Source organism: Peromyscus leucopus, chromosome 7 (assembly GCF_004664715.2).
Source record: "Peromyscus leucopus breed LL Stock chromosome 7, UCI_PerLeu_2.1, whole genome shotgun sequence".
Lineage (NCBI taxonomy): Eukaryota > Metazoa > Chordata > Mammalia > Rodentia > Cricetidae > Peromyscus > Peromyscus leucopus.
The window spans coordinates 28,021,287-28,036,507 of record NC_051069.1 but is presented as its reverse complement, the minus strand read 5'-3'; the positions used below and the strand labels follow the sequence as shown (position 1 = coordinate 28,036,507).

Sequence of the window (15,221 nt, the reverse complement as noted above, 5' to 3'; positions counted from 1 at the left end):
ATCCACATGGCTGAGTTCAGGGAGATGTGCGAGCCCACACCCTGATCATTGTAGAAAACGCCTTGAGAACAGAACTCTGGAGGCTCCTGGCCTATGGGAACCACCCGGGCACATCTTCAGGGTAAGGGGAACAGGCACAGAGTCTGCAGGTCTGGCTTACTTACTTCCTGGGAGGGTCTTGCTAGCTCCACACTGTCAGAACTCACATCCCAAACACTGGGGTGCACTTTGTACCTTTCAGTCTTCTGGAAGAACACCCCAGTCACTTCTCTTTCATTTTCACCTGTTTCTGAGAAAAACAGTCTATTTCCCTTTCTGGCCCTAACAGCTCTTGACAGCTGTCCACACATGGGATGCCAGATGTGGGGCAGCCCAGTAAGCTCTTTTCATCCATGATCTCATTCCGACCCCATGACATCTCACCATGACAGCTGTCACCTTCATGTCACCTTTGCGGAATCAGAAACTGTGAGAGAACATGTGCCTTTCCCAAAGTCACAGTTAACGTTGAAGTTGGGCCTGTCTGTGTGGGCCCAGGTCCTCAGACACACATCCTTAAAGCACATCTTGTTTATAACCATCACCAATTATCTGCAGTTTCCATGAGAAATCTGATTGCTTTCCCAAAGTACCCGACTATTTATTGGAATGAAAACACACCACACTCACTCGCTGTTTCAGGCACAGCCATGTCCATTTTCCCAATGGGACTCCACACTCCTAGGGACTGGAAGTGTCAGGAACTTTTCAAGTTTTACATACAGACAAGAAAACTGAGGCTCAAAGAGGAAATGTGACTTGCCCAAGGTCACACAGCTAGAAACGGTGCCGTCTGAACTGGACCTCCTAAGAGGCCCCGAGACCTGCCCCTGTACTCTGCTGCCTCTTCAATAAATAAGTGAGCAAAATAAATAAAGAAAGGTTCTACAGCAATCCCAAGGAGTCCTTCCAACTTCAGAAGGAGCTCTGGTACCAGACTGGCATCATGGCCTTCTTGGCAGGGTGGCAAGGCTCATGGTTGGTTTTCTTGGGTCACACAGTCTGTTTTTGGAAAGCTTCAGAGGCAGTCTGGGCTCAGGGACCAGCAGCCCTGCCAGGGGATCAGCAGCCCTGCTGTGTCTCCCAACATCCTTACTCAGGGGCTGCAAACTGCCTTTGTTTGAAGACAGATCTCAAATGCAGGGAAGGGAAGCAGGGGCCAGCCCTGGGCCCCAGTGTCTAGCAACTATCTTGACACAAGGTCCTAGACTCCTGCAAGATCTCTGAGACCACAGGCAGAAGCCACCTGTGGGCAGATGGGTTCCACAGTCTACTTCCTGCCAGCCCAGCGGTAGGCAAGACCTAAAGTATCACCCCAGGGCCAACTTGGGTAACATTTAGCATGAGGGAATCTTCCTAACGATCTTTCTTTATTTTAGTCCCCTGAAGAAGCTGCTGGTCCACCCACGGTCACGCAGCCGAACCCAGAGATGCCAGCCCAGCCCCCTGTCCTCTGGGTCTGTAGTTAAAAATTAGCAGCAAATGCAGACATGTAAGTCCTAAGGCTGGGCCAGTGTCTATGCCCAAAGGCTACCTATAGGGTAGTGTGCTAACACAGACAGCCATAGTTTGTCTGGCCTGTCAGCACACTAGTGAGCAGCAAGGAGCAATGGCTTGGCCACTGCAGATAGCCCGGGGGACACAGACGTGTTTGTCAAAAAGAGGGGGGTGTCTGCCGATGGATAGCAGAGGCACCCCACAGGAGGTGCAGATTCTGTGTCTCGGTCCCCTTTGCCCCACGGTTCTGAATTAGCTGGCTGATCATTCAGGGTGGTATGTACCTCAAGATCTACCAGTGACAGGCACCCTGTCCAAGTTGGGGAGCGTCTCTACATGACAACATTAAACCTGGCTCCTGCCCCTCCTTTCTTTCTGGGGCCCTCCCTGTACCCTGCAGGAGGCTAGCCTCTCCCCCTCCTTCAGAGACATCCAGGCTATTCAGACATCAGCCTGGCAACCTTACCACATCCAGAAAACCCTGAGGTTCCTCCCAAACACAGGTCCTTCCGGTCCAGGACCCAGGCCTGAGGAGTAAGGCCTCTATCTACCCTCCAGCTCGGCTGGAATCTTCAGGGCCCCTCTCAGGGGAACCAAACACAACCTCCCACATACTGGACACTAGCCCAGCAAGATGGCCTTTTCCTGTCCTGTGGGGCCTGTCCTAGCCGGCCACAGTGGATCTGTAGAAAAAGGCCCGCACATTTCTTTGGCTCCTGGGCCCTCCTGATGCAGACAGGAGAGCAGGCATGCTAGAATACGAAGAACCCTTAGCCTGGGTCATTCCTCTACCTGCAGGCTGGAGATCAGCGGCAGGGCAGCCAGCTTAGAGTCGAAGCTAGCCAGGAGGCCACCAGGGGCCGCCCCATAGTCCTGAGGGGCAAGTTCATGGGCAAAATTCCAAGTCTCTGTGCCTAGGTCTCCACAGCTGACCACGTCCAGGAGCGACCATCCTTCAGCCAACTGACTCCTTTGCCTACTTAGGGGCCCTGCTGGTGCTGGGGTCATCCCTTGGGACTCCTGTTTCAAATAACCCTTGGCCAGAGCTGGTGGAGGCCAAGCTAACTCGGCCTGTAGGCACACCCCAAGTTTAGGGTCAGAGTCATCTGCCAAGGGAATCTCTTTGTCCAAGTGTCCGGCTGGGTCTGCTGCCTCTTCCTTCCATCTGGCCTGTTTCTGGTAGCCCTGGGACGTCACCACGACTTGGTCTTTCTCCTCCGGGACTCCCGGTTCTAGGAGATGGACATGGCCCAAGGCAGAGCCACTCTGTGTGTCCTCAGCCTGCTCCGGAGAGCTCTGGACTAAGTGAACGTCGCTGTCATCCTGGCCCTGACTGGTGTATCCAAGCTGCTGCTTCCACTCGGGCCCCATGCTGGAATGTGAGCCGGGCTCCTGCAGGCAGATCCCACTGTCTGTGTTGTCCGTACAGCTGCCCCGTAGCTCAGGAGGCTCTTCCTTTCCCAGCATCCCTAGTCCCTGGGGGTGAGAGCCAGGGAGGAGAAAGTGGGACTCCTCCGTCTGCAGTGACGGCTTGCCGCTGCCGCCGAAGCCGCTGTCAGTGCTGCCGTGAAGGTCCGAGTCTTTCAGCTCTGGCGACACCTTCCGGAAGGCCTCCAAGTCCAGGATGTGAACACTGTTGAGAGTTTCTGGGCAGAGAGGGTGGACCGGGAAGAAGTTGTGGGACTTCTCAAGGACCTGGGAGGAGAGAGAGGTAGGGTGAGTGCGATGACTGCCGTGATCAGTGTGACCGTATTGAGAACCACCACGTGGTCTCATAAAGTATGTCTATAAGAAGGATGGCTTTGAGAAAGGTTAAACCGAGCTTGGGAGACTTTACCCTGAGTGTGACACTGTCCCATGGGCTGGAATCCTGGGATGAATAAAGACCAAGAACGTGAGCTGAGCACCAGCCTTGCCCTCTCGGCGGCCCGACTGTAGCGATGCGACCAGCTGCCGCGTGCTCCTTCTGCGGAGCTTGCATGGTGGCCTTGCACCCTCGAACTGTGAGCCACGACAAGACCTGCCCTCCCTCAAGTGGCTTCTGCCAGGCACTGGCTTTTGTCACAGCCACAGACTAGTACAGTGAGAGAGATGTGGCCCACGGCAAGGGCCCTCCTCGGGTGCCAGGTGAGGAACTGTGGGGGAGGTGTAGCGTGGGTGCAGAACCCAGGCAGCCTGCACGGTGCTCTCCAGCTCCGTGCTGGCATTAGAATTTTCTCCCAAGGGTACTTCATGGTTTGGCCCAGGCAGGTGTATAGGAAGCTAGTGTTCCCGGGGCCAGATGTCATGGGGTCTTGCCGAAACTGGAGAAAGCTCTCAGATGCTCCGCTCATGAAGCTCTCTGCCATCCAGGTGAGGCTCGAAAAGCCGAGCCCATGCAGAAGTGTATTTCAAACTATTTTTTGACAATGACCCCAAGTAAGAAGTAGATGCTAAGTAAGCACCTGTGTGTGTAGCACATGGGAGTTACTGAAGCTAGAGTCACAGAGAATAAGTATCTGTGTGTCATAGTGTGTTCTCATTTTATCTCACTCTACCCCATCCCATCTCTCTATCCTGCCATCCTTTGAATTTTGTAGCTTGCAGCCAAGGGCTTGCTCTCCTTAGTTGCTAAGGGTCCTGGGGAAGTCACCTGACACTTTTCAGTTCATTCCTCTGCTCTGTCCACGGTGGTGTCCTTCCTGTCCTGAACATGGCAAGAGCGGCCCTGTCACAGGACCTTTGCACATGCTAACTACTCTGCTAGGAATACTCTTAGCACTCCATATGCCTGTGTCCTCCTCCTTGTCCAGCTCAGACACCACCTCTTCAGAGAGACTTCACCAGCACCCAGGCCAAACCAATGCTGCAGCCATTTTCTCCATGCTTCCTTCCATCCTTCTTCCTAAACTTTGTTTCTATATGTGCTGGCTGGTCTTATGCCGACTGGACACCCAAACTAGAGTTATCTGAAAGGAGGGAGCCTTAATTGAGAAAATGCCTCCATAAGATCTAGCTGTAAGGTATTTTCTTTATTAGTAATTGATGGGGGGAGGGCCCAGTCCATGGTGGGTGGTGCTGTCCCTGGTCTGGTGGTCCTGGGTTCTATAAGAAAGCAGGCTGAGCAAGCCAGTACGCTGTGTTTCTCCATGCCCTCTGCATCAGCTCCTGCCTCTGGGATCCTGCTCTGTTTGAGTTAGTGTCCTGGCTTCCTTTGATGATGAATAGCAATATGCAAGTATAGGCCAAATGAACCCTTTCCTTCCCAACTTGCATTTTGGTCATGGCCTTCCACTGCAGCCATAGAAACTCTAATTAAGACACTATAATATGAACTCTAGAGGCAGGAACCATCCAGTCTTATTCATCACTCTAAGAGCCTAAGTCGAGCTGGAACTAGTCAGGTTTGTTGACTGACTGACCGACTGACTCTGCCACACCTCATTTCCTCAACGCTTAATGACTCCAATGCAGTTCCTCTTGGTTGTGTTCCCATTACTATGTCCACCATGGCCAACTAGGTCCCTAGCGGCCACCGTGATTAGTGATGAAGGTTGTATCTTTTAGCAGCTTGCTACTGAGCCAGTATCCTTTCTCTAAGCTTTAGTTTCTCAAGCATAGCTGGACTTAATGACAGCATGTGACTTCTCATGGTGAAGGAGTCCACATTGCTTGGACCATTCAGGTTATGTAGAGGACACTCAACAGGTCTATGCTGAGTTGAACTGCACTCCCTGGTGAGTGTATAGGAATATCAATTACCCCTGTGTCCTAGAGGACAAACCCAAAGCTCAGAGAGGTTAGATGATACGCCTGGAGTCACCAGCAACAAAGGACAAACCTGGAGTCATACACAGCTATCTGGATTTGAGGTCCCCAGCTTGCTTAATAGAACCGACTTCAATGACCTGCTGGATGCTCAGCTTAAATCAGCAGATGGTTCAGAGTAAACTCAGGAACGGGCCAGGGCTCTCACACATGAGTTAGCCCCACAGACAGGAGCACTGCTAAGAGGAACTGGGCTGTTTAAATCTGAGGGAGAAAGCTCTCAAGGGAACAGCAAGGCTGTGACTCACAGGTTCCGAAGGAATCAACAAGCAGCCGCCTGTCATTTCTGGGCATTTGGTAATCTCTAATCTCTGCCTATTTCATGGCTTTACATTAAAGTGGCCTTTCACACCAGGCTGGCACTGGCTCCCATCAAGTCCCAGGAACCCCTCGAGGCCAGGTTAGTCAGTTTCCTCCCTGACAGAACATGCAAACAGGGAGGATGTTCTGTAGCTAGCTCCAACACCCTTCCTCCCTGACCCCCTCCAGGCACAGCGATACCTTCTCCCACTTCCACAGGGCCAGGCTCAGTAGTGTGGTTCATGTGTCCCCAAGCCACCAGCATGGGACGGCTGGCCCTGCAGAGTATGAGCTAAGGTGCCCGTGGAACACAGGAGCACAGACACAGATGGTGAGGACAAACTGCAGCTAGACAGAGGAAGAACTAGCAAACCGTCGAGAGCTGTAAGGGCTGGTTCTCCCCTCTCTTCCTCGTAGTTCCTTACCAGTTGTGTTCTTGTCTAGGCCAAGGCCAGGCCATCCTCACACACACATACATTCATTCTCTCTCTGTCTCTCTCTGTCTCTCTGTCTCTGTCTCTGTGTGTGTGTGTGTGTGTGTGTGTCCTTATCTTTCCTAGAGACTCCAAGACTCCTCTATAGATTTCCCAGTGCTTGTCCAACCAGGTCCATATATGTATGTATGTATGTATGTATGTATGTATGTATGTATGTATGTATATGTGACCCTGTGTAAGCAACCTCTTGGTCCTCACTGATAAAATGAGGATAATAGCCAGGACCAGTTCATGATGCACAGTGGCTGATCCACAGCCACTGTGTAGATGACAAAGGTGTGCTGACTCAGTGTGTGTGTGTGTGTGTGTGTGTGTGCTCGTGCAGTCTCAGGGCTACTCAGAGGTCCTGTTCCCCAGACTGGGTTTAGTGTTTGCTTGCCCTCTGCATTGCTGGATGAGGCTGCCCTGACCATGCAGGAATGTAGGAAGGACAGAGCACTCACCAGGACTGCAGGTAACTTCCCAGGGCGCCGGATGTAGTGCTGGAGAGCCAGGCAGGCCAGGACTCCGCTGAGTATCAGGATTGACATGAAGAGAATGCTGAGGTTGGTCACAGTGAAGTCTGCAGACCCAGAAAGACGTGTTGGTGGCACATAAGGCACAGTCCCCAGAGATCCCTTGGCTATGATCAGGACATACTCGATGAACGGCTCCGGGTCATCCCCACAGGGGTGGGTCACAGCCCTAGAGGAATTTAAGTTCCTAGAAACGTTCAGCCGCCACCAGTTCCTTCAGTAACAAACTGGCTCTGCCTCTAGCTGACTACCACGATGGTCAATGACACACTGAGGCAGGACGAAACGGTAGGTAAGAGTGGAGCCTGAGGCAGCTGCACCTGGGTTCAAATCCCAGCTGTACCTCTTACTAGCAGTGGAACTGCGGACCAAATAATGAATCCATCTGAGTTCCACTGTCCCCGTATACAGTGGGGAAAGTTACAGTACCACCCCAGGATGGCTGTCAAACATCTCACTTGTATTACCTGACCCTAGGAACTGTCTCAGGAGGTTAATGCCAGCATCACCCCCATTTTACATGTTGAGATCCTGAGGCCCGGAGACAGTCACTTGACCAAGGTCACATGTAAGCAACAAAGCTGATATTCAAAGAAACCTTTTGGATGATGAAAATACCAGCAGCACTTAAAGCGGCCGGCCAGCATACATTTGGTGACTTATTCTGCGATGGGACTTCCATGACAACGAGCTGCACTGAAATTTATCACAAATCTAGGAAGAGTCCCTTTCACGTTTGCTGGACAGGGCACTCCCAGTGCATACCCTGGGTACAATGTGGACCCTTAAATTAGCTGCCCTGGGTTGCTAGCTATGGATCCCTCTGGGCCATCAGCAGGTTGAAAGGTTCCCAAGGGTGAGACACAACTTCTGCCCTCGATAACCATCTGGGAACGCGCCCTGGGCCGCTGGCTGAGGGCCTGGAACAGATTTTTGCTAACTCCAGCAGCTCCATCAAGGAGCCAGCTCAGCATTTCTTCTTCTGGGACACTTGGGGCAGGGAGGAGCCCTTCCCACAAGGGCCCTGAGGAGGAACAGCCCCAAACAGGACCAAATAGGAAGTTGTCTCCTGGAGATTTCACACAGTTCTGACAACAGACCAACAGGAGAGACTGAGACTGAAATAATGATGGTGACTCGCACCAGGGTGGGTGGGGCCACAACCCTGACCTGGCCCGCTTGGTCCTCCACCCTCTTTAAACCTGAACATCATGTTAATGTCAATGCCCTTAATAGACAGATTAATACCTTAATAACAGGACAGGGCCACAGTCCTGTTTGTTCCTCCTCCCCATGTGGCCACACTGATAAACTTCCCTTATTTCGCCTTTCAATCCGAGTCTCCGATTAAACTACTGAGGGTGGGTGGCTGAACTTGTTGGGGCGCAGTTGGGGCCAGGCTCTGCTGAGAGCACTGGAAATAATTCTAACAAGTTGTGGCCCAGAGAAGAGGCACATCTTGGATGCCAGCTCACCCAGTAAGTCACCAGGGACAGAAAGAAAAGGGTGAATAATCCCTTATAGCTGCAGCAACTATGCTGTTCTGGAGACATGGTTTTAATCGTCCCACTTCAGCCACGACCATCCGCTTTTTATCTCTGTTTGGTGAAGCAGAGAAATTAGTATTTGGACCTTGGTTTGGATTCTTAGGAAAGTTTCGACCCTTGGTAATTTCTCCTGGGTTGCTGAAACTTGGGCTTTGATTTCCTCTCAATTAAGGGTCCTTTGAGCGCTCTCTCTCTCTCTCTCTCTCTCTCTCTCTCTGTGTGTGTGTGTGTGTGTGTGTGGTTTTATGTGTAGTATGGTGTTATAGTGTTTCGTGTTTGTGCTGTACATGCATGTGTGTGTGGAATGCATGCGCAGGCCAAAGGTCAACATTAGTGTCTCTCCTTGGCCATGCCTGTGCTCCATTTTTTTCTTTTGGGACAGGGAGGGTCTCATTGCATAACATTGCTGGCCTGGAACTCACTCTGTAGACCAGGCTGTCCTGGAACACACAGAGATCCACCTGCTTCTGCCTCCCGAGTGCTGGGATTAAAGGTGTGCACCATCGTGCCTGGTTTTCCACCTAATTTTTTGAGACAGGGTCTCTCACTGAACCAGGAGCTCACTGACTCGGCTAGGTGGTCAGGGTGACAAGCCGGCCTATTTCTGGCCCCTCTCCTGAGGAGGGGGGTTGGGGTTATAGAAACACACACCATGCCTGGCTTTTACATGGGTTTTGGGGATTTGAACTCACCTCCTCATGCTTGTGGGGCAAGTATTGTATGGACTGAGCCATCTTCCTCCTTCCTTGAAGCCTTTTGGATTTGTGAATCGCTGTTGGTGGTCATTGGATAATTGTGTTTTGGAGTTCTTTTGAATTGCCACAGTTCTGCTGAACTATTTTGGGGCTTCATGTCATTTATAGGACAAGCCTTAAACTAGTTAGATAACACAGAAGTTGTCTGGACTCAGCTGAGCCACTGGGGTTCTGTTTTGAAAGTGTATGTGCACATGAGACAGACAAACACGCATGCTGGGATGTTACTGTGATTGGCATAACCATAAAGTATTAAGATTTTACTATCTTGTCATCTCCTATGACAATTACTTTTTTTTTTAAACTTAAGATAATTGTAAGCAGGATGGGGCAACTTCTCCCATGGGTCGTGTTAAGAATGGTGGGCTCTATGTAGAAGCTCTGGCCCCAGCCATTCTGAGCATGGCTTTCTTGATTGTTCTGGACAGTTCCAGCACCCTCTGTCCTCGGTCTGGGCCACTCACATTGCTCCGTGAGACGTAAACACTGCTCCTCTGACCACTCGGCTCTGTTATTTCGGGTTTCCACCGAGGGCTTCACCTTGAAACAAAACTCTCCCTTCTCGGTGGGGACTTTGAAGGTGAAGTTCTCGTAATTCACTGTCATGGTTGTGTTCTGACATGGAAACAAGAACAACAGTAAACAATCCTTTCATGCATGCCACACAGAAGCTGCCCGTGGGAGGGGCCTCGGTTTGGTTTTCTGCTGGAGATGAGCCCAGGGCCCTGAGATGCTAGGCGAGGGCGTTGCTAGGTGAGCCAGTCTGGGGGAGGGGGGCGCTCTAGAGAGGGCTCTGCCAAGCATCTTCAGTCATCTTTTTCTAAGATAACAAATCCCGGGACTGTCAGCCCATCATCTCTGTAACCACCCGATCTAATTTTGCTCTAATCTTCCAATCTCTCTCTCTCTCTCTCTCTCTCTCTCTCTCTCTCTCTCTCTCTCTCTCTCTCTCTCTCTGTGTGTGTGTGTGTGTGTGTGTGTGTGTGTGTGTGTGTGTGTGTCTGAAGTGTATTGCATTGCACATGTATGAAGTCAGAGAACAATCAGTCTTCATCTCCCCCTCTGTTTGAGACAAGGTCTCTGTGTTGCTTGCCATGGGCTACTCCAGTCCAGCCGGCCCAAAGCTTCCTCAGAGCCTCCTGTTCCCAGCTTCCATCTTACTGTAGAGGCAACGGATTACAAGTGTGTGCTACTGAGTCTGACTTTGTGTGGGTGGTGGGGATTTGAACTCAGAACCTCATGCTGTGTTCCCAGAAAGCGTCTTACCTACATGTCCATCTCCCCAGCCCACTCCTTTTATTTTAATAGAACCAAGGGAGTCTTTTATAGAAGTAGAAGCTCTTCACAGAAGGAACTAGAAACAACTGAGGTAAGAGCATTCGATGGAGTTCGGACTACAGGGGCTGGGTGCTAGTATACCCTTCAGTTTCCTTTTCTTTCTTTCTTTTTTTTTTTTTTTTTTTTTTGGTTTTTCGAGACAGGGTTTCTCTTGTGTAGCTTTGCGCCTTTCCTGGAACTCACTTGGTAGCCCAGGCTGGCCTCGAACTCACAGAGATCTGCCTGGCTCTGCCTCCCGAGTGCTGGGATTAAAGGTGTGCGCCACCACCGCCCGGCCAAGTTTCCTTTTCTTATCTACAAGCTGGAAGAAAAATACCCGAGAGTGGCTGGCATTTGCCTTGTGCATGGCTGGTGATGGGCATGTTCTTCTCACTGTCTCCTGGGAGTACAGTTTGAGAGCTCTGAATACGTCAGTTCCCTCCTGACTCTCCCCAAAACCTCTTTTTCCTGTGTATGCCCAGCTTCCCAGTGGACACGACATTGATTTCAATCTAGGTGGCCCTGGCCTGGTGGCCTTGGGGAACTTCATACCTTTTCCTCCTGAAACTTTCGGATGGAAATCGTGTATCTGCGGTAATTCTTGAAGATCTGTACGTACTCATCACCTGCAGGGACTATCTGGGACCTGGGGGGATGGATTGTCCCAATGATGAAGCCGTCGTTGGTTACCTCCAGTGTCACGCTTCCGACTGTCAGAATCACTGAGAGAGAGGGGCGGGGGGCAAAGGCATGAGGCTGAGGGCTAAGGATAACATCCATAGCCTGACTCCAGGGTCAAAGCTTACCCACTCTAAATCCTAGGCCTTGGGTTTACAGCTCTACCCCACATAAGAACTTCATAGGGAATGTGTTACAGATGCTATGGGTCTTCCAGCGCTCGGGGCATCTGCATTTCTCAGCCTGGGCCCTGGAAATACAAATTTTAAAGCTACTCCCTAGGATATGCTTTCTGCAGGCGGCTGAGCCCGAGCATATGAGCTTGCATTTGGGAACCAGTGACCTTCCCAGTGCCACCTCTAGCTCTGAATAAGCCTACAGAATAAGCCCACCTTGTACCCAGACCCCTGTATAGGCCCAGTGTGGATAGCAGAACTCCACTGTGGCCAGGTTGACTCCTTTGGAGCATCCCAGAAATTGTCTTGATTTTTTTTTCAGTATATCTTCCAACTTCAAAGGCAAGACCTGGGAGATTCATCCCTACGAGGGGCCAAGGCCTCATCTGAATTCTGCCTCTACCTGCTTTAAAATCTCAGATAGCTTCAGATCTGTTGAGGCAACCAGCTCCCTGGCCAGGAGGTCCGGTGATGTGAGAAGCCGTGAGGACAGACAGAAAAGCCGTAGGCTGGAGTTCCTGACTGGAAGGGTCCCAGAAGGCCATGCTGTAGGTCTGGGGGGGAGGGGGAAGCACCTTCATCCACTGTGAAGCGGGTCTCAGTGAGGGTCCAGTTGGAGTACCGGCTGTTGTCTACTGCCCGAACTCTGGCCCAGTAGCCATAACTATGGTATAGATCCAGGGTAAACTCGGTGAGATCACAGGACAATGTCCCGACCTTTCCACAGCTGGGGATGTCTTCCCAGGTCTTGGTTCCGTACCTGAGGAGACACCAGGGCAGGCACTGGGGAGGCAGCTTGTACCCAAACCTCTCTCCTTTAAGAAGGAAGGAAAAGGCCAGGGCACAACGTTCTCATAACGGCAGAAAAGGAGCCGTCCTCGGGGCCCTAGTCCTGGGCAGCTAATTGCAAGAGCCTCCCTCTTCCTTGGTCAGGGTCCCTGTTGACATCCATGGTCTAGAAGGCTTCTAGGTGGGAATCTAAGGAGCTCATCTCTCCACAAGAATGTGTTAGCCCACTCTGGAACCCCTCACTTCCTTTCTTCTAGTTTCATTTGTGAATACTTCTCCAGAATTCTAGGAAGTCCTCAGAGCCAATAGCTGCCCACTTTAGGGACCCCAGCACACTGCTCAACTTACGGGACACTCAAACAAGTATGTGTCAGAGTCCCTTCTGGTCTCATTTCAATAGTAAAGCAGCCACTTAGTCCCTCTCCTACCCCCTTCTGGTCCACCTCCACCCTCTTTCCTTACCTCTTGAGTTCCACTTCATAGTAGGTACTCTCCGACTGCTCTGGGATAGGTGTCCAGCGGAGGATGTGTTGGAAAAATCTGGCTTCAAACCACACAGAAAGAGGGCTGGGCAGCTCTGCCCCTGGGGGGAAAAGAACGTCAACATTAGAGAAAGCACAGTCGTCCTCTGCAACCAGGAAGAAGGTGGCGACGGTGGGAAGGGTTATAATTCACAGACTGGGCACTGGGTTCCATTTAGTGCTCACAGCAGCTCTGGGCTCTAGACACACGCCAAATTTACTAAAGAAGACGTAGAAACCCAGAGAGTCAAATGACGTACCCAAGGCCAGTGGAGTTAGTGGGGGGCACCGCGGGGACCTATACCCGGGATGTATTTGATTCCAAAGCTTGCATCCTGTCCTACACTGTGCAGGATCAGAAGCCTCCTGAGGTGCTGACAAGGGCAACTTGAGTCAGAAACATTCCAGGAAGACGGCCAGGAGTGAGAGGGGTATGTGTGTGAGTGGTGAGTTCTCAGGTGAGCCAGTCCCTGGCTCTGCCCAATCCCTGACCATGTTCTAGCACCATCCCAGTGCTAAGTTCTCATCCCAGCCCTGCCCCAAAGCCACGGCCCCTGGCCTTTTCTGGATGTGCAGACACCTTGCTCGTTGACATCACTCTGCTTTGCTACACAGACATCTTGGGATCCCGGGCATAGGACTTTGCCCAGTCCCTAGTTTCTAGCTATAATCAGATGCCTAGGCGAGTCTTGAAGTAGAATCAGAAGGAATGAATGAACTGTGCCTCCAGACCTCCTCACAGAGGTCTTTAAGGCAAGAAACTCAAGCCTGGCGGTGGTGGTGCACGCCTTTAATGCCAGCACTTGGGAGGCAGAGCCAGGTGGGTCTCTGTGAGGCCAGCCTGGGCTACAGAGTGAGTTCCAGGAAAGGCACAAAGTGACACAGAGAAACACTGTCTCAAAAAACAAAACAACCCCCCCCCCAAAAAAAAAGAAGAAGAAAAAGAAACTCAGTAGTGAACCATCTACATTCTTCCATTCCCTCTAAAGAGCAGATAGCCGGAGCCCCGAACTATCACTTTGCCAGTACCACCCTGGGAAAACCTCTGTCTCTTCTGTAACAACACAATGATCTTGCTGATGAAGGGTGCTATTTGAATTCTGTCAGGTTGAGAGTGTGCAAGACCAGTAGCCCTTATTCCTCTCCAGCCTTCTTGACCCTTTGAGACGGCTTCTCTTGAAGGCAGCTCTTTACCCACTTCCCCTCTTCTCAAAACTATCCGCTCACCAGTCATGTTTCTTTTTGAGTGACTCCGTCATTCTCAGAAAATACACTTGTCCCTGCCCCCTTGGCTCTCTTTCGTGAACTGTCTTTGAATCTCAAGACCGTGTTTCAGTTGCAAAACTCTTGAGTGAAAAACTCAGCCCATGTTTGTGGTGTTTGGGTCGGACGCACACCCCCAATGCGGCGGTAGATCACATGACTGGCTGTGTGGCTTTTACTTCGAATTTTGGAGTCCTGTAGACGTGTTTTGGGTCCCCGCTCTCCGTGCCTCTAGGCTACTTGATCCCTCTAACCCCCCACCTTTTCATCTCTCCTGGGCTACCGGGCCCTAGCCTGAGCTGAAGGGTAGGTAAAGTGGGAGAAGGGGTAGGTGGCAGCCGGCGAAGGCTGAGGGCTGAAGACTAACTGGGATGGAGGGGGAGGGGAGGCCTGGGGCGGAGGCGAGTTGGTAGGGGTCAGAGAGAGGAGCCCAAGAAGTGGCAGGCTGATGGAAGAATCAGAGCCCCAGAGAAGCAAGGGCTAAAGTTATGGCTTGCTGTGAGGTGGGTGGGTGATGGGTTTGGGAACAAGGGTACGGGGGATGGGAATTAGAGACCTGACACATCCTTCGATAACCAGTCCCGAACAGCCACGGTTAAGCTTAGCCTCCTCCATTTACACAACAGGTGAACCGGAGACCCAATTTTGCCAGCGCGAAGGAGCCGGGCCGGGAAGCGCGGAGGTCCGGAGAGGGCGACCCAAGCCGATTCTCCGAGGACCGGGAACTTTAAAGCAACAGGGCGAGCGCTGGGGAGCCTACCGTGTGTGCGGAAGCCCTGGCTCAGCTTGGCGAGCGCGGAGAGGAGCAGGAGCAAATGCGACAGCATCCTGGGCGCACATCGGCATCGTCCGCCGGAGCCGGCCTTGGCGCCTCCGGCCGCGGCGGGGAGAGTTGAAGACTGTCGTCGGATCTGCCTGGCCAGCAAGACAGCCGTCTGAGGCCCCGCCCTCATTCCGTATCGAGGCCCCGCCCTCGTTCCGGGGAGTTTGGAAACCTCAGTAGGCTAGACCTGGCCCAGGAGAATCGCCTGAGGTTTTTGTCTCAAGGTGAAAGTGCAGCTTGGCTCCCAACACCATCGAGGCAGCCTGGCCGTGTGGCGTGGTGTGTGTGTGTGTGTGTGTGTGTGTGTGTGTGTGTGTGTGTGTGTGTGTGTGTGTGTGTGTGTTAATGGTGCAAGTGGCCAGGGACAACTTCGCCCACTGGGTGAGTGTGGCAGCTTGTTGAGAGTGAGCACATTTTATGCTGTGGTTGGGAGCAGAGCTGTAGCAGCCAACGAGGCCAGGAATCGGCTGACTGTGCCAGGCCTAAAGCACAGGTGTGCGAGGACACTTGTGAGAGTCCTGGTGTTGCTATTGGACCTCCGTGCAGGGCTCTCAGCTAAACCAACAGCGAGAGACTGTCCCCTCCCTGACTTCATACTTTTGGTGGGAGTCCACAACACCCCCAGACCTTTTAGGTTGTTCTTGTCTTAAATCTGCAGGCTAGAGGTGATAATAAGCCTGATGAGGGACCCGATATC

The 15,221-nt window shown here is 51.9% G+C and overlaps 1 protein-coding gene across 2 annotated transcripts; it reads right to left on the bottom strand.

The window, feature by feature from the left end:
- Window positions 1-615: 615 nt before the first annotated feature.
- Il10ra (interleukin 10 receptor subunit alpha) lies at window positions 616-14,669 on the bottom strand. Of its 2 annotated transcripts, none has more exons than XM_028866427.2 (7): window positions 14,462-14,669; window positions 12,380-12,500; window positions 11,704-11,888; window positions 10,827-10,996; window positions 9,422-9,572; window positions 6,584-6,702; window positions 616-3,231 (listed from the first exon to the last, which is right to left on the bottom strand). In XM_028866427.2, the coding sequence occupies exons 1-7, from the start codon at window positions 14,652-14,654 to the stop codon at window positions 2,317-2,319; spliced, it is 1,854 nt and encodes a 617-aa protein (XP_028722260.1). In that variant the 5' UTR covers window positions 14,655-14,669; the 3' UTR covers window positions 616-2,316. The 2 variants fall into 2 exon arrangements, with proteins under 2 accessions (XP_028722260.1, XP_028722261.1); XM_028866428.2 differs by having other exon boundaries at window positions 12,380-12,494.
- Between the last annotated feature and the right edge of the window lie 552 nt (window positions 14,670-15,221).

What these genes read in the sequence shown, in the direction of transcription:
- Il10ra (XM_028866427.2), bottom strand. Translation starts at nt 14,654, where the DNA reads ATGAGGGCGGGGCCTCAGACGGCTGTCTTGCTGGCCAGGCAGATCCGA. An exon ending in GAAAGTTTCAGGAGGAAAAG is followed by an intron (nt 9,573 to 10,826) that starts GTATGAAGTTCC and finishes TTTCCATGTCAG; the next exon opens with AACACAACCATGACAGTGAA. An exon ending in TTTACGTCTCACGGAGCAAT is followed by an intron (nt 6,703 to 9,421) that starts GTGAGTGGCCCA and finishes CTGGGTCTGCAG; the next exon opens with ACTTCACTGTGACCAACCTC.